Source organism: Diceros bicornis, chromosome X (genome assembly GCF_020826845.1).
Source record: "Diceros bicornis minor isolate mBicDic1 chromosome X, mDicBic1.mat.cur, whole genome shotgun sequence".
Lineage (NCBI taxonomy): Eukaryota > Metazoa > Chordata > Mammalia > Perissodactyla > Rhinocerotidae > Diceros > Diceros bicornis.
The window spans coordinates 95,542,411-95,565,838 of NC_080781.1; the positions used below are offsets into that span (position 1 = coordinate 95,542,411).

At 42.5% G+C, this 23,428-nt stretch overlaps 2 protein-coding genes across 2 annotated transcripts in view; both read left to right on the forward strand.

The window, feature by feature from the left end:
• Positions 1-1,894: 1,894 nt before the first annotated feature.
• Positions 1,895-7,214, forward strand: GPRASP1 (G protein-coupled receptor associated sorting protein 1). Its single transcript, XM_058536396.1, has 2 exons — positions 1,895-1,959; positions 2,275-7,214. The coding sequence occupies exon 2, from the start codon at positions 2,610-2,612 to the stop codon at positions 6,855-6,857; it is 4,248 nt and encodes a 1,415-aa protein (XP_058392379.1). The 5' UTR covers positions 1,895-1,959; positions 2,275-2,609; the 3' UTR covers positions 6,858-7,214.
• GPRASP2 (G protein-coupled receptor associated sorting protein 2) overlaps positions 1,896-23,428 on the forward strand; it is a 90,583-nt gene continuing 69,050 nt past the window's right edge. The window contains exon 1 of the mRNA XM_058536398.1: positions 1,896-1,959. The gene's annotated coding sequence lies outside the window, so the exon portion shown is untranslated. The remainder of the gene's footprint in view (positions 1,960-23,428) is intronic.

The following is a 23,428-nucleotide window of genomic DNA, read 5'->3' on the forward strand; positions in this document are numbered from 1 at the left end:
CTCGGGCTGGAGCTCCTCCCGTCCCCGCCCCCTCTGGGTCGGAACTACGGTGGGCCTGGGAGGGGGCGTCGAGCCCATTCGTGCCGTATCCCTCCGCCCCCCTTCCCGACACCCCTCGCCGCGAGCTGTTCGTGCCGCATCCTGCGCAGCCCCTGCCCGTTTTGGTGCAGCGGTGCGGGGGGCGGGCCGCCTCTTGGAAATCTGACTGCGCGGAAAGCGGTGGGACTCCGAGTGAGGAGCTCCGAGAGGAGGGGGAGGCCGACGACCTGGGCCCTGAGCCTAGAGAGGCAAGTGGGGGTGTCGTGGGGGGCGCGGGGGTGGTCCCCCACTGTCGACCGGCTTCCAGCCCGCCCTCCAGACCCTGGCAGCCTGGCAAGGAGGAGACGAGCCGGTCGGAGCCGGTCGCTGAGAGAGGTGCGCAGCGCCGGGGGACCCCTGGCGCTGAGGAGGCGGCCACTGGCGCGGGCCGGGGCCAGGGCGCAGGGGCTGGCCCGAGAGACTCCCGCGGATCCTCTGGAGGCGAATCGCGCCCGGCGCTCCCGAGCCGGCTTTCCGGGCGCCCGCGCCCCGCCCTCGACGGTGTCTGTGCTGGGAGAGGGCTGTGGGGGAGCCTGCTGCGGGAGAAATGGCGGAGCGGAGCGAGAGCTGGGTCGGGGGGCGCCCGTGGAGGCCGGCGGGGCGGGGGTGGTGTCCGAGCTCTGCGCCGAGCCGGCGGAGCGGGACAGTGGTGTGGGCTGCTCTGGGCCCTGATTCTGGAAAGGGGCCTGTTGGGCCCCGCGTCCTGGGTGCTGTCCCTTCCCACAGGCGCCTCGTTAATGCCGAAGTCTCCTGTCTGCGCGGTAGGTCTGGCGACTTCAGGCTGCAGGGTGCATCTGTAGAGGAGACACTTGCGAGCAAGGAGGAGCAGGAAAGTTGCCTGGATTTCTGGAGGTGTGTGGGGATGGGGGGTGGGCAGCCGCCATTGACTGGAGAGCCGAATGGGGGTGGGCTGACTGCGACCAGAGCAGGTCAGGCATCCAGGAGTACCTCCTCAAGTTTTCCTCTCTACCAGCTTTGTAGGCACTTCCCTTGCTTTCCTTCCCTGCTCTTCTCTAATTGGCACTAAATGATGGATTTTGGAGGTGGATGTGACAAGGGAGTCATAATTACAAATACCACTTGAAAATCTGTTGTCTAGAATATGCTGGGTACTTTCTCCAATTTATGGTGTGCGGCGCAGGGAACTGTGAACACCTAGTTGTGAATCCTCAGAATTGGAGAAGGGAGTGATGAGGAGAGTGATGGGAAGAGGAGGAGTTATCCAGAAACTTGAAATAGAGGGGTTGCATTAAAGAATATTGTACCAACTGGACACTAAATGTTAAAAGACAGATAATATGGGTACTTTTTATCCTTGGTGTTTGTCGGACTACCAAGCACTGAGTTGCTACCATTATTTCCTTGCTGTCTTATTTTTCGCCTCTTTGTTCATAGGCCTGCTTTAAGGCTGATCACCTCTGCAGGGAAGGAAAGGAGGAAGAGACTGGCTCAAATCTCTGGAGGTTGGTGTGAAGAGGGGCAATGCAGGGGACAGCTACAGAGTAAGATCATTGGTGTTTGATCCAGTTGGGTGTCTTTGATTCTCCTGTCCTACTCTCTGCCAGATTTGCACAGTGCTGCAGCATCCCTTGTCCATTTCCTGCAGGAGCTATTAGGAATATTGGGGTAGTTGTGGATTGGGCTGTGAATGGGAGGAGAAGACCTGGGAACAGGGACCAGGAGACATGTAACGTTAGGCAAATTGGACCCTTAAACAGGAAGAGAGATGTTTACATCAGGGGTCAGGGTGTCTGCCTGAATGCCAAGCACTCAGACTCCATTTTCTCCTGTATGTTGTCTGTAGGATGGCCTGCTGTCTGCTATAGGGCTTAATTCCACTGGAACAAAGCAAGGAGGGGAAATTGCACCCCATCAGTGCAGGTTGGTATGAGAGTGGGTACAACTTGGGCTGGGAGTGGAGACCAACACAGACCAAAGAGTGATTAGGTTCTAGTCTGGGGGTTCTCAGCCTCTCTCATTGCCAACACACTTTCCCACCAACCTCACACCTGTTTTGTAGCAGGCAAAGTACCGTGGCAGCTCTGGGGGTGAAGGGTGTGGGCGAAATGTCGGTGACAGAAAGACTCTCTAATCTGAGTGTCTCACCAAGCGTTCAAAGTCCAGTCTCTGTGAGTCTCCGCGTGGAGCGACACAATTGAAAGAGACTCAAAGTCCCATGACATTCTCTCTTCCTAGATCCATCCACCTCCAGTGGCAGCTCTGGTGGTGTTGGAACTGCTGCTGACCACCACCCTCTACAGGTCTGCACCCACCCGGGAACCATCCATCCTCCCCCAGCTTGGTTGTGCTTCTGCTGCACTCTTGTCTGTAATATTGGCTGAGGCTGGGCCTGAGAAGGAGGCTGATTGACTGCTGGACTGGCGATTGACTTTAACTCTTGTTTCCAACTCTATCGTCTCCTGAATCACTGACGGATCAGAGCGTGAAGATAAAAAACTGTGACAGATCCTGTGGTAGAGGCTGAGACTGGGGTAGGAGTATTTACCTGAGTCTCTTCTGTAACTTGTACTATGACTGGGGCCGAGATTGAGCCTGGCGCCCAGGCTAAGCCTGAAAAGAAGCCTGGAGAAGAGGTTGGGGGTGGGGCTGAGAGAGAGAATGAAGTCCCACTGGTGGTCAGACCCAAGGTTAGGAGCCAGACCCACGCTATGTTTGGGGCAAGGCCCAAAACTGAGTCCCAGGCTATGTTTGGGGCAAGGCACAAAACTGAGTTCCAGGCAATGGCTGGGGCAAGGCCCAAAACTGAGACCCATGTTTTGCCTGGTGCAAGACCCAAAACTGAGGCCATGGCAGAAGGTGGGACACATCCTAAAACAGAGGCCAAGGTAATCCCTGGTGCAACACGCATGCATGAAGCCCATTCACGGGCCCAGACTGTGTTTGATGCTGAGGCAATGTTGAAGACAGAGGGAGTGTCCCAGACCAGTGCCATAGCCTGGGCACTGGTTGGTACTGAGTCTGGGTCAGTTGCTAAAACTAAGACTTTGTCTATGGATAGGGAATTGATTAATGTGGATACTGAGTGCTTTCCTGGCACCAAGGTCAAGTCTCAGTCAGGAATCCAGCCTTTGTTTGGGTCAGAGGAGACCAATATCCGGTCATGGTGCTGTCCCTGGCCTACATGGAAACAAGAGGCATGTCACAATTGTGATTTCAGATTGGTGGATGGATCTTCTATGAGTTCCTGGTTCTGGAGTGGAGAAGATTTTAGTACAAGGTTTCATCCTAGGGACAGGGTAAAGGCCAATACCAGGTCCAGGCACATGGCCAAAAAAGAGGCCTTGTCTAGGCCGAAAACCAATCAGGAGCGCTATATTGTGTCCAGTTCTAGTTCTGAGGATGAATCTGTTAAGACATCCTTGTTCTGGGTCAGAGAAAAGACCAATATCTCGTCCAGGCCCAGGGAAGAGAACAATAGCAGGTCCAGGTTTAGGTCCAAGAAAGAAGTCTCTGAGTTCAGTTCTGGGTCTGAATGTGAGAACAATGTGAAGTCCTGGTTCTGGGCTGGAGAAGAGGCCAAATCCAGGTCCAAACCCAGAGCCAGGAAAGGGGCCAATGTCAGGGCCAGGCACAGGGCCAAGCGAGAAGCTTCTGTTGATTTCATGTCTGGGTCTATAGATATAGTCAAAAAAGAGCCTTGGTTCTGGCCTGGAGAAAAGGCTAATAACTTGTCAAGGCCCAAGTCCAAGAAAGAGGCCAGGGCCAAAGCAATGGCAAAGGAAGAGGCCAAAACCAAGGCCAGAGCCAGGGACAAGCAAAAAGCCAGGTCGGAGGAGGAGTTCCTCATTGGGACCTGTTTCTGGGCTGCAAAAGAATCCAGCATAGTGGGTGGGGCCAGTGTCAAGTCCGGTTCTCAAGTGGAGGATGAGTCCATTGTTGGCACTTGGTTCTGGACTGAGGAAGAGGCCAATATGGGGACTGAGGTCAGCAGTAAATCCAGACCAAGAACTGAGGAGGAGCCTATTGGCAATTCCACGCATGGGCTTGGGGAAAAGACTAGTATGGAAACTGGGGCTGAGGCCATTTCCAAATCTCTGCTACCAGATGATAAAACAAAGGTCATTGCTGGTTCCTGCTTCTGGGCTGCTGGAGAGACCAACCCAGAGGCTGAGGAAGAGACCATTTTTGGGTCTTGGTTTTGGGTCAGTGATGAGGCCAGTGTGGAAGCTGGTGTTGGGGCCAGCTGTGGGTCCAGGCTAAGGTCTGAGGAAGAAGAGGTCATTGGTCCCTGGTTCTGGGCTGGAGAAGTCAATACAGAGGCTGAGTTTAGAGAAGAGGCCAGTCCAGGAGCTGAAGAAGAGAAAATATTTGGGTCCTGGTTTTGGGCTGGAAATCAGGGCCAGATGGATTATGGGGCTAAAGTCAGCTGTGACACCATGTCAGGGGCTGAGGAGGAAGAACCTATTATTGGGTCATGGTTTTGGGCTGGAGTAGAAGGTTATGTGGGGGCAGAAGTCAGCAACAAGTCTAGCCTGGAGGACAAGGAAGAGGTTATTATATCATCATCTTGGTTTGGGACTACAGAAGAGGTCAATATGAAGTATGGGGCTGGTACTAGATGCACATTTATGGCAGAGGCTGAAGAGATCAATATTGAGTCTTGCTTCTGGGCAGAAGAAAATCCCTGTATGTATCCTGCCAGTGGAGGCAGCTGGAAATCTAGGCCAGAGGAGGAACAGGACACTGTTGATTCATGGTTCTGGTCCAGAAAATACACAAGGCCAGAGGCCATTACAGGACCCTGGTTATGGGCTGCAGAAGAGGATAGTATAGATGATGGAACTGGAAAAGAGACCAAGCCACTGACCAAGGAAGAGACCATGATTACGTCCTGGTTCTGGAAAGGGGATGAAGCTATTATAGAGGCTACAGACAGAGAAGAATCCAGGCCATATGCTGAGGAGGAGGGCATTATTGGTTCTTGGTTCTGGGCTGGGGAAGAGGACAAGCTGGAAACAGCAGCTGAGGCTAGTGAAGAGGACAGGCTGGCAGTTGAAGAGGAAGCTATTGTTGGGTCTTGGTTCTGGGCCAGGGAAGAGGCTTTTAAAAAGGAGCCTGGTTTTTGCAACAAATCCAGTCCAGAAGCTGAAGAGGAGGAAGTCATTGTTGGGTCCTGGTTCTGGGCTGAAGAAGAGGCCAGTCTGGAGGCAGGGGCCAGTTTTGAGTCCAAGCCTGGGACTGAGGTGGAGGAAATCATTGTTGGGTCTTGGTTCTGGGCTGAAGAAGACAGTATAGAGGTTGGGCCTCAAGCAATAGAAGACACCAGATCAAGGACTGAAGAGGAAACTATTTTTGGATCCTGGTTCTGGGCTGCAAAAGAAGTCATTGTAGAAGCAGAGACATACTGTGCATCCAGGCCAGAAGATGAAGAGATGATTGTTGAGTCCTGGTTCTGGTCTGGGGACAAGGCCGTTAACAAAACTGGAACTGGGGCCACCTGTGAGTCCAGGACAGAAAAGGAGGAAGGGGCAGTTGTTGGGTCTTGGTTTGGAGCTAAAGATGAGGCCAATAACAGGACTGGCAGTGGAACAAACTATGAGTCCAAGACAGTAGCTGAGGAAGATGAGGCCGTAGTGGGGTCCTGGTTCTGGGCAGGAGATGAGGCCCATTTTGAATCAAATCCTAGCCCTGTGTTCAGGGCCATTTGCAGGTCCAGGTATTCAACTGAGCAGGAGCCTGATGCTTCATGCAGGCCCCAGAGCTGGGAGGAGGTCACTGTTCAGTTCAAGCCTGGTCCGTGGGGTAGGATTGGCTTTCCATTCTCAAGCCCCTTTAGATTTCCAAAAGAAGCAGCATCTCTGTTCTCTGAAATGTTTGGAGGAAAGCCCAGGAACATGAAACAGACTCTAGAAGGGAAAGAGCAGGAATGTTTGCTTCAGCCTAATCAGCCTGAGCCTGAGTTCCCATCTCAGTACGATCCTTCCTACCGGTCAGTCAGGGAAATTCGGGAGCATCTTAGGGCCAGGGAGAGTGCAGAGCCTGAGAGTTGGTCCTGCAGCTGCATACAGTGTGAGCTTAAAATTGGTGCTGGAGAGTTTGAAGAACTCCTTCTATTAATGGACAAAATTCGAGACCTTTTTATTCATGAAATATTTAAAATTGCAATGGGTATGAGAAGTGCTTCTCAATTTACCCGAGATTTCATTCGGGATTCAGGTGTTGTCTCACTTATTGAAACCTTGCTCAATTATCCGTCCTCCCGAGTTAGGACAAGTTTTTTGGAAAATATGATTCATATGGTTCCACCTTATCCAAATCTAAACATGATTCAGACATACATATGTCAACTGTGTGAAGAAACCCTTGCTTATATCTTGGATTCTCCTGAGCAGCAGTCTGGAATAAAAATGGTTAGACACCTCACTATGACTACTGACTATCACATACTGGTTACCAAGTATATGTCTGGGTTTCTTTCCTTACTAGCCATGGGCAATACCAAAACAAGGTTTCATGTTCTGAAAATGCTACTGAATTTATCTGAAAATCCTGTCACGACAAAAGAGCTACTCAGTGCTGAAGCAATGTCAGAATTTATGGATCTTTTTAACAGGAAAGAGACAAATGACAATATTCAAGTTGTTCTAGCAATGTTTGAAAATATTGGTAACAATATCAAAAAGGAGGTAATGTTCACTGATGATGCTTTCAGCCTTGACCCACTTATTTCTGCCTTCCATGAAACTGAGAAATTTGCTAAGGAACTGTCAGGCAAAACAGATGATCAAAATAACCCTGAGGCGGACCAAGAAAATTAGTATGATTAGTCACTTGCCTCTGATTGTCCTTATGTTGCTGAGTTATGATCCTTGAATAATGCTTTGGTTTTCACAGTTGGTTCTATGTTGTAATGTACATCTTTAAGGCTGATACTAACTTTGCCCAACTGTGTATGAGCTGGATCATTCTTCTGGTGCCAAATGAATATTAGAACTGTGAAAACACATTTGTTGATATTTGTCTTTTTGTTCAGATTGTGACATTTGGTATTTAGGCTTATAGCGAACTGAGCCATCATAAGTAAGCTACCCTTCTGATTATTGTTCTAGTGTATTGATATCTATTTGAGTCTTGTCTGTGTTTTCAATAAAGTTCTTTGTTAGAGTTGGCAGAAATCACCCTTCTTGAACTTAAAATATAGATGCAAAGATAAAATATGAACACAGATAATTAATGTATGAATAATATACTCCTTGCAAAAGCCTATTCTCATAGCTTTAAATGCAAAGGTTACCATGGACTGCTACTCAACATGCTTCATAGAAAAAGGACCCAATTAAGTTGGGCTGTGAAATGTAGGAAAGAGGTTGGGTGGTGTGAAGAAAAGCATAGAGTTGGAAAAAGTCTTCCCATGGGAGTGAGGTATCCAGTCTGTCTGGAGTGGCTGGGAGGAGTGTATTAAGGAATACAGAGGATGAGGTAAGTTTTGAAGGGCTGAGAAGTTGCATTTTGCAGATCAAAGTTTGGGTGTTTCTTCAATGCTGCCTAAAGGTTAAAAGAATAAGACAGAAAAGCACACAAATTTGAGTCAGGAAGACCATTTCTTCATCGTAGTTCCCATGGAAAGTGTTATGGTAATACCATATAGCCACTAAAAGTGATGATGTATAGGTTTTTAAACTAAGAAAGCTCTGATGCGTTCTATATTTGGTGAAATAGAAAAGACTGGTATCATATGGAAAGTATGATCCCATTATAAAAATAAATGTGTGTAAATGGACCAAATTTATAGTATCTGATTATGGAAAATTCTGCAACACTATAAAACATGTCAAGGCAATAAAGAAATGTGAGAGGCTACAACTTTAGAAGGACTGGCGTGCCAAATGAAAATACGTAATTATTTAAAGGGAATAAACTGAAATTTCCGAAGTTCCTGAGTTCATGCTACACGTTTTTCACATTCACGAAGGTAATAACATATCTTCAGACAGGAGCAAAAGCCAGACATAAAGTTGGTTTGGGGGTAGGAGTCCAGGCTAAGGGGAAATATACAAAGTTTTATTATTTTCAGGAAAAGAACCAGATGTGGTGACCCTTTTATTTTTGATTTGTCTCATGGTGCAAAGTGCTTTTTTCCCACCTGATTCTAGTACTCAAGGTTTATGAAGTAGGGCAAAGTGACAGTTTTGCCGCCTCCTTTCACAAACAGCAAGTGTTAACAGGGATCATCCTGGTGGTGGAAATTGGAGTTTGCATGTTTGGTTTGCATATCAGTATTTTTCAAGACAGAGCCTGTGTGTGTGTGTTTTAATATGTTGCCCAAGTTTTATACAGAATATTAAAAGTCACTTGTCTCCAAACTCCTCATGGAGTGTGCCTGGCCAGCCCTGTGCTCCTACAGAGCAAGGCTTAGGCCTAGGGATGGAAGCTTTGGCTCCAAATCCAGCCTTCCTTCCCGCTCTCTATCTTCACCATGGTCAGGAGCTTCAGGTTCTTCTAGCAAGCAGCTCAACCTCAGAGGCAGAAGATTCTGCTCTCTGTGCTGCCAGGCTGCAGCGCACAAGCTGAGCGCTCAGTCATGTGGGGCTGACGGTCGGTCACGTGACCACGCGCTCACTTGGGCAGGCATAGAGGTGTGTTGGCTCGGAAAAGGGAGAGGAAGGACACACTTGCTGACTGACAGACTGCCCTGGGAGGAGTTGTGGGATGTTGCGGTGGGTGGTGCGTGCGTCTATGGTGCACTCGCCTGAAAACTGATCTCTCAGGTGACCAGAATGACAGCATTTGTTGGTAGAGGAAGCAATCCCTCAGCCAACTGTGAGAGTCTTAGCCGGGGTCTGTCTGTCTTCCAGGAGCTCAAGAGGCAGGAAGTCATCCGGCGGGAGGCATCCGTGGAGAGAAGCAGCGGTCACTGTTGGAGGAGGTGGGTGCGACGCCCGGAAATGGCATCCGCGGGAGGTGGTGGCTGAGACTAGATCCGGGTGGAGGAAGTGCCTCGGACCCTTCCGCTCCCTCCTGCCTTCAGAACACCCCTTCCCCCACCCCCAGGCTCCCGGCTCAGCGCTGTGATGCTGTGTTTCTATGGGGGTGTGGGTGGGGGAGGTGGACACATGGAGGGAGTTGGCTTCAGGGGAGCCCAGAGAGAGGAAAAGGTGAAGTGACAATTGGTGAACGCCCAATTCGCGTACACCCATGGCGCTGGCTCTGGAAAGGCAGGGATGGGGACAGAAGGGATCTGTGAGCTACGCTACCGCTCCCTTCCTCCCACCTAGTTGGCGCTCACTCTTAGGTCTGTGTGTCTGTCTTCCAGACGGTGGGGATGGCTGAGCTCCATATTGTGGGCGAGTTGGGGGCGGGGAGGTGTTGAGGGGGGAACAAGACTGACTTTTACTCCAGGGCCCCAGCTGCCTGGAGATGCAAGAGAGGAATGAACCTCAGTCTGGTCAGCTGTAGGGAAGGAAAGAGGCAACAGACTCAGGAGGAGGGAACCTAGATGCTTTGGGCCCCTCACATAGGATTTCTCACTGGATACTGGGAAGCTTCTGAACCCCCAAGAGGATTCTTGGATCTTATCCCAGGCAGCAGCATCCTGGGGATCTACCCTGGATGTGAGGTTCTGAAAGGGGCTGGTCCCCTTGTGCCCTCAACAGCTCCCTCCCATCTAGAGATACAAGGGTCACTGCTGCATCAGAGGCCCCCTCCTTTTTCAGTCTTGGACCTCAGAGGAGGGTCTTTCTGGGAACCACCTACAGAAAGTGTGCTGTGAATGGTCTCATAGGTTTCCCTTTGTGGACCTTTTGCTCTTTTCCTTGTTTGTGTTTTCTGGCCGGTGCTTCAGGTTGGTTATTTGCTGTTATCCTTTGTGGCACTCCATTATTTGTTCTGATCCCTTTTGGTCAGAGCTCAGCTCTATGAGACAGCCACAAGATACCAAAATCCTTTTAGGAGAATATAGTTAGGAAAAATAAATTTTAATAAGCCCGTTAATCTCTCTATTTATTTACACATTTTACAGATTTGAAGCCAATTAGTACATAGAAATCTTTCTCTTTTGTTTATAGCTGCATAATACTGCATTATAATACTCCATTGTGTCACTACCATAATTTGTTCCATCACTCTCTTATACATGGACATTTGTTTTCAATATGTTGCTGTTACAAACAATGTTGGAAGGATAATGTTGTGCAAATGTATTTTTATATGGTTAGGGGTATATCTTCAGGGTAGATTCCTAGAAGTAGGGATGGTTGGTCAAATGAGAAGTGCATATATAATTTTATTAGGTATTCTCAAATACTCCTCCAAAGGGGTATTACAATTTTCATTCCTGCCAGCAACGTATAAGAGTACCTTTTCTTTACAGCCTTGCCAATCAATTTCTTATTATCCTTTTGATATTTGTAGACTATCTAGTGATGTCACCTCTCTCATTCCTGATGTTAGTAATTGTGTCTTCTCTTGTTTTTCTGTATCATTCTGGCTAGAGGCTCGTCAACTTTATTGATCTCAACAAACTGGCTTTTAGTTTTATTGATTTTCTTTGTTATTTTACTGTTTTCTATTTCATTGATTTCTACTCTTAAATTATTATTTCCTTTCTTCTGTTTACTTTGTGTTTGTTACTCTTCTATTTCTAGCTACTTAAAATAGAAGCTGAGGTCATTGATTTGAGACTTTTTTTTCTAATATAGGCATTTTAGTACTGTAAATTTCCCTCTAATTCTGCTTAAGCTGCATCCCAAAAATTTTAATACGTTGTGTTTTCATTTTTTTTCATTGTAATTACTTATTAATTTCTCTTTTGGTTTCTTTCTTGGTCCAAGAGTTATTTAAAAGTATACTATATAGTTCCCAAGTATTTGAGGCTTTTCCAGATATGTTTCAGTTATGGATTTCTACAGTGCTGACCACGATTCCATTGTGGTCAGGGAACATACTTTGTATGACTTGAATCCTTTTAATTTATTGAGACTTCCTTTATGGCCCAGAATATGGTCTATCTTGGTAAATATTCCAATTGCAATTGAAGAAAATGTGTATCCTTCTGTTGTTGTGTGAACTGTTCTATAAATGTCATTTAGGTCTAGTTGGTTCATAATGTTGTTTAGGTCTTCTATTGTATATCTACTTATTTTGTCTCTACTTGTTATTGAGAGAGAGGTGCTGAAATCTCTGACTATAATTGTGGATATGCCTATCTTCTTGACATTCTCTCACAGTATTTTTATTGTTGTAATTGTTTTTTAATATACTACTAGATTCAACTTGCCAATTTTTTTCATTCTTGTTCGTGAGTGAGATTGGCCTATTATTTTTTTATTCTATAGTTTTCTCATCATAGTTTCAAGGTTATATCAGCCTCATTAAATGCATTTCGGTAGCTTTCATTCTTCTTCTAGTCTCAGGAAGAGTTTGTATAACATAGAGAATGTACCTTAAAGAGACCTTGGAACTTATTTCTAAAACCTTTATACCTTAAGCCTTTTAGGGCAGCACCTACATTATATAACCTTTTGCAGATAAAAATAGGCTTTTAATAGTCATTTTCTGCACTACAGCTTATTCACACAATTCCTTGCACCTAGAGGGGTCAACTTACTTCTCCCTTCCCACCAGTCATCCCCAGCCCCCTATAATCTCTGTCAAAGGCCTGTCTGTTCTTCAAAGATTTTCTAAAACCGATCTACCCCCTCATGGTCACACTCCTGATCCCTTTCACCAACTCCATGAACTCTCACTTTCAGGTGTCCAATGCTGGTCCAGTGGTCATGCCTTACTCAAGAGTCAAGCAAGGACTTCTTCCTTTGGGATGGGGCTGTAGCCTGGATAGTTTGTCTTAGAAACGTATGTTGAGCTTGGTAGATACAGTTTTTAATGTGTCTATGACTGTAGCAGCATAATTTTTAAGTCTTTTAGTAATGGAGTTAAGGAACATGGTATTTCATTGTTGTTTTGATATTAATGATGAGGTTAAACCTATTTTCAGATGTTTATTAGCCAGTTGGATTTACTTTTTGTTAGCAGAGTATTTGTAAGTTTTTCCCATTTGCTTCTTAGAGGTCCTTGGTTTAGAGGTTCTTAGTGATTCAAGAACTCCTTATGGATTTCTATATATACATGATCCTGTGAATATTCTGGAGAATTTGGAAGGAAAAATAATTTGGAGGTTGGAAAGTATTTGCCCTACCAGGAATTAAAAAAATTTTGTTGACCTATAGTTAGTAAAACAGAGTAGAACTGACTCAGGAAAAGATAAATGGAATACAAATAACGAGCCCATATATTACCATATATATATAGACATTTATATTATGGTGACAGTTCAGATTCATGGAGAAAAGTGAAATATTCAGTGTGCTGGGGTCTTCAAGACTACCCACAGTGATTTACTAGCAGGACTCACAGAACTCAGTATGTAGTTGTACTCACAGCTGTGATTTATTACAAAAGAATGTAAAACCAAATCAGTGAAGGAAAAAAGTGCATGGAGCAAAGTCCAAAAGAAACACATGCAAGCTTCCAAGAATCCTCTCAGTGGAGTCACACAGGATACACTTAATTCCTCCAACAACAAATTATGACAACGTGTGTTAAATGTTATTTACCAAGGAAGCTCATTAGGTATTCAGTGCCTAAGATTTTGAGGAGGGCAGGGAACTGTTCATGTAGGTACCCTCTGCCTAGCATATACCAAAATTCCAGACTCCCAGAGGGAAATAAGGTATTTAGCATAAACCATATTGTTTGTACAAAGAGTTTAGGCACAGTGAGCCAATATTAAGAGTTCTGGGAATGGTGGGAACCCTCCTTAAATCCAAGTTACCAGAATCTGGCCGAGGGCCAACCTTGCAAGCAGGCCTTTCTAAGGCTAGCAAGCAATCTCAGATCTGCTATGCTAACTCTTTTCTACACATTTGGTAAATAGTGTTAGAATAATTAGCTAGTCATTTTGGTAAACAAAGTTAGATCCCAATACACATGAGCAAATTCCAGGAAGATTAAATATCTTAAATATTTTAAAAGGAGTGGGAGGATAAAGAGAAGAAACACATTTACCTAGAATGAATTTTGGCTTGTGATATGTAGAAGAAAATGGAAATGGATTCTTTCCATCTAATACTAGTATCATTTATTAAGTAATCTGACACTACCCCAACAATTTCTCATGTCGTCTTTGTAATATATGGAATTATTGTCACATATGCTTCTGAGGTAAATTTTCTCTGATGTTAGAAACATAAAGGTTTGCTTATCGCAGTTTATTATAAGCCTTGTGGATTACCTGAAATGTTATATCCATAATTCACATACATGGTTAGACTTTCCAGTTAATTTTATCATCTTATCTTTAATATCATATTGTTATATTGATTGGGGCTGAGGGTACTGATATTCTCGTATAACTCCTTTGAAACTCTGTTGGAGTTTAAAACTGTAAAAATGAGTTGGCCAGGCCAAAGAATATGTGTCTGTGTTGCCAAAGCCTGCTGGATGTCTTCAAGATGCCTTCCAGGATGGTGCTTATTACCTAGGTGACCTTTTTTAAAGAGTCTACAATATCTGTCCCTTAACCATACCAGCTCAGAAGCTGAATTTCCTCATACAAAAAAATAACATCCGTTTATATAGAGTGAGCTTATGATTAACAGAGTCATAAGACTTACAGAATCCAGAGTATCAGTTTACTAATTTGTACAGGGAAATAGGAACATCAAAGGAACTAAAATAACAGCATCCCTTGGATTCCTCACTGTATATAGACCTGTAGGAAATTAAAATCAAAATCAGAATACCAATTAATTTGGATTGAAAAGCAAATAATATTTCATATAAATTTAAATGTGTAAAATTTTGTTATAAAGTTGGAAGATATGATTACTCTTATTTTAAATTTTTCAAAAAAATTTTTGCATGTTTATTGAGATATAATTAAAAAAACATTGTGTAAGTTTAAGGTGTACAATGTGATGATTTGGTATACATGTGTATTATGAAATGATTACCTCAATAAGGTTAGTTAACATATCCATCACCTCACACAGTTACCTTTTGTGTGTGTGGGGTAAGAACATTTAAGATCTACTGTTTTAGCAAATTTCAATTTACAATACGGTATTGTGAACTACAGTCACCAGGCTGTACATTAGATCCCCAGGACTAACTCATAACTGAAAGTTTGTACCCTTTGACCTACGTCTCCCCATTTCCCCCATCTGCCTGGCAACCACCAATCTACTCTGTTTCTATGAGTTTGACTTTTTTAGATTTTACACACAAATGAGAACATACAGTATGTGTCTGTCTCTGTCTGACTTATTTCACTTAGTATAATGTCCTCAAGGTCCATCCATATTGTCTCAAATGGCAGGATTTCCTTCTTTCTCATGGCTGAATAATATTCCATTATATACATATATACGTATACACACACACACACACACACACACATTTTCTTTATCCATTCATCTGTCAGTGCATACTTAGGTAGTTGCCATATCTTGGCTGTTGTGAATAATGCTGCAATGAACATGGGGGTACAGATACCTCTTTGAAATAGTGGTTTCATTTCTTTTGAATGTATACCCAAAAGTGGGATTGCTAGATCAAATGGTAGTTCTCTTTTTAATTTTTTGAAAAGTCTCCATACTGTTTTCCATAGTGGCTGTTCCAATTTACATTCCCACCAACAGTGAACAAGGGTTCCCTTTTCTTCACATTCTCGTGAACATGTGTTATCTCTTGTCTTTTTGATAATAGCCATTCTAATAGGTGTGAAGTGATACCTCATTGTGGTTTGGATTTGCATTTCCCTGATGATTAGTGATATTGAGCATCTTTTGATATACCTGTTGGCCAATTGTATATCATATTTGAAAAAATGTCTGTTCAGGCCCATTTTTAAAATCAGATTATTATTATTATTTTTACTGTTCAGTTGTATGATTTCCTTATATGTTTTGGATATTAAACCCTTTTCAGATATATAGTTTGCAAATATTTTCTCCCATTCCGTAGGTTGCCTTTTAATTTTGTTGATGGTTTCCTTTACTTGTGCAGAAGCTTTTTAGTTTGAAGTAGTCCTACTCGTTTACTTTTGCTTTTGTTCTTTGTGATTTTGGTGTCATATGCAAAAAAATCATTGCCAAGACCAATGTCAAGGAGCTTTTTCCCTATGTTTTCTTCTAGAAGTTTTATGATTTTGGGTATGACATTTAAGTCTTTAATCCATTTTGAGTCAATTTTTGTGAATGGTATAAGATAGGGGTCCGATTTCTTTCTTTTGCATGTGAATATCCAGTTTTTCCATCACAATTTATTGAAGAGACTATCTTTTCTTCATTGAGTATTCTTGGCTCTCTTGTCAAATATTAGTTCACCATATATGTGTGGGTTTATTTCTGGGCTCTCAATTCTGTTCCATTGGTCTGTGTGTCTGCTTTTATGCCAGTACCATAGTGTTTTGCTTATATAGCTTTGTAATAAAGTTTGAAATCAGGAAGTGTGATTCCTCCAGCGTATTCTTTCTCAAGATTGCTTTGGTTATTCAGAGTCTTCTGTGGTTCCATACGACTTTTACAATTATTTTTTCTATTTCTGTTAAAAATTCCATTGGAATTTTGGTAAAGATTGCATTGAACCTATAAATCATTTTGGGCAGTATGTACATTTTAACAATATTAATTATTTTGATCAATGAACATAGGATGTATTTCCATTTATTTGTTTCTTCTTAAATTTCTTTTATCAGCATCTTATAGTTTTTAATGTATGGATCTTTCCCCTCCTTAAATTTATTCCTAAGTATTTTATTGATATTGATACTATGGTAATTGGGATTGTTTTCTTTATTTCTTCTTCAGATAGTTTGTTGTTAGTGTATAGAAATGCAACTGACTTTTCTGTGTTGGATTGTGTGTCCTGAAACTTTATTGAATTTGTTCCAACAGTTTTTTGGTTGAGTCTTTAGGATTTTCTAAATATAAAGTCATTTCATGTGCAAACACAGACAATTTTACTTATTCCTTTCCGATTTGGATGCCTTTCATTTCTTTTTCTTGCCTAATTTCTCTAGGACTTCCAGTACTATGTTGAATACGAGTAGTGAGAGTGGGCACCCATGTCTTGTCCTGATCTTAGAGGAAAAGCTTTCAGTTTTTCACCATTGACTATAATATTAGCTATGAGCTTCTCATAAATGGCCTTTTTAATATTGAGATACATCCTTGTATTCCCAATTTGTTGAGAGTTATCATGAAAGGATGTTGAGTTTTTTCAAATGCTTTTTCTATGTCTATTGAGAAGACTGTATGATTTTTATCCTTCATTCTGTTAATGTGATGTATCTCATTTATTGATTTGTTATAGTGAACTATCTTTTCATCTCTAGGATAAATTCCACTGGTATATGATCCTTTTAATGTGCTTTGAATTCAGTTTGCTAATATTTTGTTGAGAATATTTGCATGTATATTCATCAGGGATATTAGCCTGTAATTTTCTTTTCTTGTAGTGTCCTTCTCTGACTTTGGTATGAGGGTGATGCTGGCATCGTAAAATGGGTTTGAGAGTGTTCCCTCTCTTCAGTTTGTTGAGGAGGATTGGCATCAATTCTTCTTTAAATATTTGGTAGAATTTACCAGTGAAGCCGTCTGGTACTGGGCTTTTATTTGTTGAGAGGTGTTTGATTACTGATTCAATCTTACTCATTATTGGTCTGTTCAGATTTTCTATTTCTTCACGATTCATTCTTGGTAAGTTGTATGTTTGTAAGAACTATGCATTTCTTCTAGCTTATTCAATTTGTTGGTGTATAGTTGTTCATAGTAGTCTCTTATGATCCTTTGTCTTTCTGTGGTATCAGTTGTAATATCTCCTCTTTAATTTATGATATTATTTGTTTGAGTCCTCTCTCTTTTTTTCTTGGTTTTTCTAGCTAAAGATTTGTCAATTTTGTTTGTCTTTCAAAAAACCAATTCTGAGTTTTATTGATATTTTCTATTGTTTTCTTTTTCTTTATTTCATATATTTCTGCTCTAATCTTTATTATTTACTTCTTTCAGCTAATTTTGGGCTTAGTTTGTTCTTCTTTTTCTAGTTCTGTGAGGTGTAATGTTAGGTTGTTTATTTGAGATATTTCTTTTTTATTAAAATATGCATTTATAGCTATAAACACTCCTCTAAGAAATACTTAAGTTTTGGTATGTTGTGTTTCCACCATTTGGAGACCATTTTCATTGGTCTCCAAATATTTTTTTAAATTATTTTTCTGTTTTTTTCTTCGATTCATTGGTTGTTCAGGAGTGTGTTGTTTAATTTCCACATATTTGTGAATTTTCCAATTATCCTCCTGTTATTGATTTCTAGTTTCATACCATTGTGGTAAAAAAAGATTCTTGGTATGATTTCAATCATTTTGAATTTGTTAAGACTTGTTTTGTGGCCTAACATATGATCTATCCTAAAGAATGCTCTGTGTACACTTGAGAAGAATTTGTATTCTGCTGCTGGATAGAATGTTCTGTGTCTGTGTGTTAGGTCCATTTGGTCTAAAGTGTTGTTCAAATCTGCTTTCTCCTTATTGATTTTCTGCCTGGATGATATTTTCATTGTTAAGAGTGGAGTATTAGTTTCACCTACTAGTATTTTATTGCTGTTTATTTCTCCTTTCAGTTCTGTTAGCATTTGCTTTATATCTTTAGATGCTCCAATGTTAGGTGCATAAATGTTTACAACTGTTACATCTTCTTTATGAATTACCCCTTTATCATTATATAATGATCTTATTTTTCTCTTGTGACCACTTTTAACTTAAAATCTATTTTATCTGATACATGTATAGCCAACCCTGTTCTTTTTGGTTACCATTTGCTTGGAATATCTTTTCTGTCCATTCACAGCATACATATGTCCTTAAAGCTAAAGTAAGTCTTTCATAGGCAGCATATCATTGCATCTTGGGTTTTTTTTTTTTTTTAGAAATTTATCTTTATTTTTTCATTATTTTTATTTTTTTGGTGAGGAAGATTAGCCCTGAGCTAACATCTGTTGCCAATCCTCCTCTTTTTGCTGAGGAAGATTGGCTCTGAGCTAATATCCATGCCCATCTTCCTCTATTTTGTATGTGGGATCTCACAACAGCATGGCTTGGTGAGCGGTGTGTCAGTCTGCGCCTGGGATTTGAACTGGCGAACCCCAGGCCGCTGAAGCGGAGCACATGAACTTAACCACTACGCCACTGGGCCGGCCCCACATCTTTTTTTTTTTTAGTCCATTCAGTCACTCTATGTCTTTTGATTGGAGAATTCAATCTGTTTATGTTTAAAATAATATTGATAGGTAAGGACTTACTGTTGCCATTTTGTTGTTTTCTGCCTTTTTGCAGTTCCTTTATTCCTTTCTTCTTCTCTTGCTGTATTATATATGTTTGTTTTTTAACTTCTAAACTAGAGCCGAAAGCGTTTCATACACCACCATTACAATATTAGAGAATCTGACTTTGACTCTATATGTACCTTCATTGATGAGTTTTACTCATTCATCTGTTTTTATGTTGTTAATTTGTGTCTTCTTTTCAGCTTGAAGAACTCCCTTTAGCATTTCTTGTAAGGCAGGTCTAATGCTGACAAACTCTTTGATCTTTTGTTTATTTGGGAAAGTCTTTATCTCTCCTTTATATCTGAAGGACAGCTTTACTGGGTATAGTATTCTTGGTTGACATTTTTTCTTTCAATATTTTGAATATATCTTCCTGTTTTCTCCTGGCCTGCAAGTTTTCTGCTACACACTCCACTGATAGTCTTATGGGGCTCCCTTATGTGTAATAAATCACTTTTCTCTTCCTACTTTCAAATTTTTTTTTGTCTTTAACTTCTGACAGTTTAATTATAATGTGTATCAGTGTAGCCCTTTTTGCATTCAACCTATGTAGGGAATTTTGGGCCTCATGAATTTGATGTCCATTTCTCTCCCCAGGTTTGGAAAGTTTTCAGCCATTATTTCTTTAGACAAACTTTCTGTCCCTTTCTCTCTCTCTTCTCCTTCTGGGATTCCCATAATCCTAGATATGTTGTTTTGCTTTAAGGTGTCCCTTAAGTCCCGCATACTTTCTCCTTCGTTCTTTTTTCTTTTCACTCCTCTGACCAGATAGTTTCAAACAACATGTCTTCAAGTTGACTGATTCTTTCTTCTGCTTGGTCAAGTCTGTTACTGAAGGTCTGTATTAAATTCTTCAATTCAGTCATTGTATTCTTTAGCTCTAGGATTTCTGTTTTTTTTTTTTTTTTGGTGAGGATGATTGGCCCTGAGCTAACGTCTATTGCCAATCTTCCTCTTTTTGTTGGGGAAGATTAGCCCTGAGCTAACATCTGTGCCCATCTTCCTCTATTTTGTATGTGGGATGCCACCACAGCATGGCTTGATGAGCAGCGTGTAGCTCTGCACCCGGGATTCAAACCTGTGAACCCTGGGCTACCAAAGTGGAGCACGTGAAATTAACCACTACACCACTGGGCTGGCCCTGTTTGTTTGTTTTTTTAATGGTTTCTATTTCTTTATTGAATTTCTATTTTTTTTCATGTATTGTTTTCCTAATTTTGTTTAGCTGTCCATTTGTATTTTCTTGTAGTTCAGTGAACTTCTTTAAGAGGATTATTCTGAATTATTTGTCAGTTCTTAGATCTCCATTTTTTGGGGTCATTTATTGGAGCTTTATTAGTTTCCATTGATGGTGTCATGTTTACCTGATTCTTCATGATCCTTGTATCCTTGTGTTGGTGTCTGCATAACTGAGGAAGCAGTCTCCTCTTCGAACCTTTTCAAATTAGATTTAGCAGCAAAAGATGTTCATCAGTCAGCCTAGTTTGGGGTTCTGGGTGTATCATCTATAGTGTCCGTGGGCAGACAGGGCTTACTATTGGGGTCTCTGGTTGTGTGGGGCCACTTCCCATGCTCTGAAGTCAGGGGAGTGGTGGCCAGTGGCTGTGCTCCATGGTCAGTTGGGTCATCTGGCTTGGCTCCATGTTCAGGCAGGGCTGCTGTCAGGGCTCCCTGGTAGGTCACACCTGATGGCTGGGCTCCACAATCCAGTGAGCCTGGAGTTGGGGCTTCATGATTAGACCAGGCCTCAGGCTGTGCTTTACAGTTAAGAAGAGCCATATGCTTTCCTTTGCAGTTGGCCACAGCCATAGCATAGGGTCTCCAGTTGGGTAGGCCACTGTGCTCCACTGTTGGGCAAGGTAGCTGCCCAGGCTCCCTGGTCTGGTGTGGCCACCAGCTGTGCTGTGCAGTTGAGTGAGGCTGTAGTATGTGCTCTGTAGTTAGATGAGATTGCTTTCTGTTCTCCCTAGTCAGTTGGGGCTGCAGTCTATATTCCATGATTAGGCAGAGTTGACGGTTAGGCTCCCTACCTGATTGAGGCAGTAGGCTGTATTCACCAATTGGGCAGTGCTATAGGCTGGACATCATGGCTGAGCAGGGTTGCTGCCTGGACACCCTGGTTGGGTAAAGCTGCAAGCCTTGCTCCACAGTTAGGTGGGGCTGTTTGTTTGGCTACCTGCTCAAGTAAGGCTGTAAGCTGGGCTCTGAGGCTGCCTCAGAGTTGTTATTCATGTTCTCTGGTCAGAGGGGCCAGAGGCTATCCTCCACAGTTGGGCAGGGTTACTTGCTTGGCTTCCTGCTGAAGTGGGGCTGAAGGATGTGGTTCACAGTTTCCCAGGACCTCTGGCCAGGCTTCTTGATTTGGCAGGGCTGAAGGCTATGCCCAACAATTTGGCAGGGAAATTGGCTTGGTTCTCTGCCCGGGTGGGGCTGTAGACTGTGTTCTATGGCTGCATGGCATCACAGTTTGGGTTCCCCGGTGAAGAGGGGCCAAATGCTATGTTCCGCAGGTTGACAGGGATATTGGCTTTGCTCCATGCCTGGAAGGGGTCATGGACTGTGCTCTGAGGTTGCCTGGGGTCGCTGTTTGGGCTCCTAACTCAGGAGAGGCTGGAGGGTATGCTCCACAGTTGGGCAGGGCTGCTGGCTTGGCTCCCTGCCTGGGTGGGCCATAGGATGAGCTCTGCAGTTGCCCTGGGTCTCTAGACAGGTTTCCTGGTTGGGCAAGGCTGGAGGCTATGCTCAGTAGTTGAGTGGGGCTGGTTGCTTACCACTTTGTCCAGGAGAGGTCATAGGATGGAATCCATGGGACAGCCTGTTGGCTGAGGACCCAACCAGGCAGAACTGTCAACTGAACCTCCTGGCCACTTGGGTCCACTGACTCAGTTCTGCAGATGGCTGGGCTCTCTGCATGGGAGCTGCTGCCAGTAGGAAAACAGTCTACCAGGATCCTCAAGCTGCTTACTATGAGCCTCACCCCCATTTCATCTCTAGCAGATCCCTTGTGGTCTAGCCCCGTGGTTTCCCCAGTGATCCCCATTAAGTAAGACTGAAGTGAGACTCCCAGGAATCGTCTGAGAATGCTGGGGAAGCTGGATGTCCACTATGAGCTCTCTTTTTCCCGCTAGAGTAACCGTAGACCCAGGGGAACCCTCTCCATGTGACACTCTGCCAGCCTGGGGAAGGGATAGTGGAGTGAAAGTGAAACTGCTCCTCTAGCCCTTCTAATGTGGTTTTTCTCAGTTTTTGTGGTCCAAGGGAATACTTTGGCCTCACCCCTGGGTTCTGGGATCTTCACAAAAGCATCTTGTCTCTGGATAGTTGCTAGTTGGTCTTTCTGTGAGAGGGACTGGATTTGGGGACCACCTGTTCTAACATCGTACTGGTGTCACTCTTGTATGATCACTCTTGAATGATGCTACTCAAAGTGCCATTCTGAAATAAAAAAAGGGGATTTGTGCCAAAATTTGAATGGACTACCTGAAAGCACACATTATTTTTGTAGCAAGATTTTTTTGATGAAAATAGCTATGAGCGCATTTACATTTTGATGAAAGATACTTATGTCTTTACAGATTGGTAACAAATAGTTTGCCACTTTTGGAAAAACAGTCCATGTATTCACTTTAGTAAGAGCATTGCCATGGAATATTTCATTATAGGATATTTGGACAAAAATCTGATCCCTTCAGAGGAAATCAAATAACTCCATTTAGAAGTCCGCCAGCTCTGATATTCTTAAGTTATTAATTAAAAAGATTGTTAACAATATACAGAATAAAGTAAAGAATTTAAATGCAGGAGTTATGAAAATACAGGCTCATTTCAGAAACAGTAAGTGAAGGTGACATTTTGAAAGAGAGGAGAATGGAATGCAATATCCTAGACACATTTTGACAACAGATTACCTATTTATAGGAAATAAATCAGGTTATCACCCAAAACATACACCTAGAAAAATCAGATGGCTTACCTTTTTTTTTTGATGAGGAAGATTGGCCCTGACCTAACATCTGTTGCCAATCTTCCTCTTTTTGCTTGAGGAAGATGGTCCCTGAGCTAACATCTGCGCCAGTCTTCCTCTATTTTATATGTGGAACACTACCACAGCATGGCTTGGTGAATGGTGCGTAGGTCCGTGCCTGGGATCTGAACCCACGAACCCCAGGCTGCCAAAGCAGAGTGTGTGAACTTAGGCACTATGCCATCAGGCCGGCCCCAGATTAACTTTTTTAAAAAGCTTTTCCCCTTTGTTACTAAAGGAAATCATGATCTTCGTACAAAAAGTTATGTACTATGACCAAGTGGGAGTTTTCCCAGGTATGAAAGGCTGGTTTAATATTCAAAAATCAATTAATGTAATCCATCACATCAGCAAAGCTAAAAAAGAAACATCACATAATCATGTCGATAGATAGAGAAAAAGCATTTGGTAAAAATCTAGCACCCATTCATGATAGAAACTTTCCAACTAAGAATAGAGGAGAACTTTCTCAACTTGATAAAGAACATCTACAGAAAGCCTACAGCTAGCATCATACATAATGGTGAGAAATTAGTACCTTTCCCACAAAATCAGGAACAAGGCAAAGATGTCTACTCTCACCACTGCTTTTCAACATTGTATTGGAAGTCCTTGCTAAAGCAATGAAACAAGAAAAGGAAATAAAAGGGATACAGATTTAGAACAAAAAAAATAAAACTCTCTTCATTCACAGGTGACATCATTCCATATGTAGAAGATCTGAAGGAATTGACAAAAATAAACTCCTGGAACTAATAAGTGATTATAGAAAAGTTGCAGGATACAAGATTGGTACAAAAAGTGCTTTCCTATATACCAGTAATGAAAAAGTGGAATTTGAAATTAAAAACACAATACCATTTACATTAGAACCCCCAAAAATGAAATACTTTTGTATAAATCTAACAAAAAATATATAACATCTATATGAGGAAAACTACAAAACTCAGATGAAAGAATTTAAAGAAGAGCTACATAAATGGA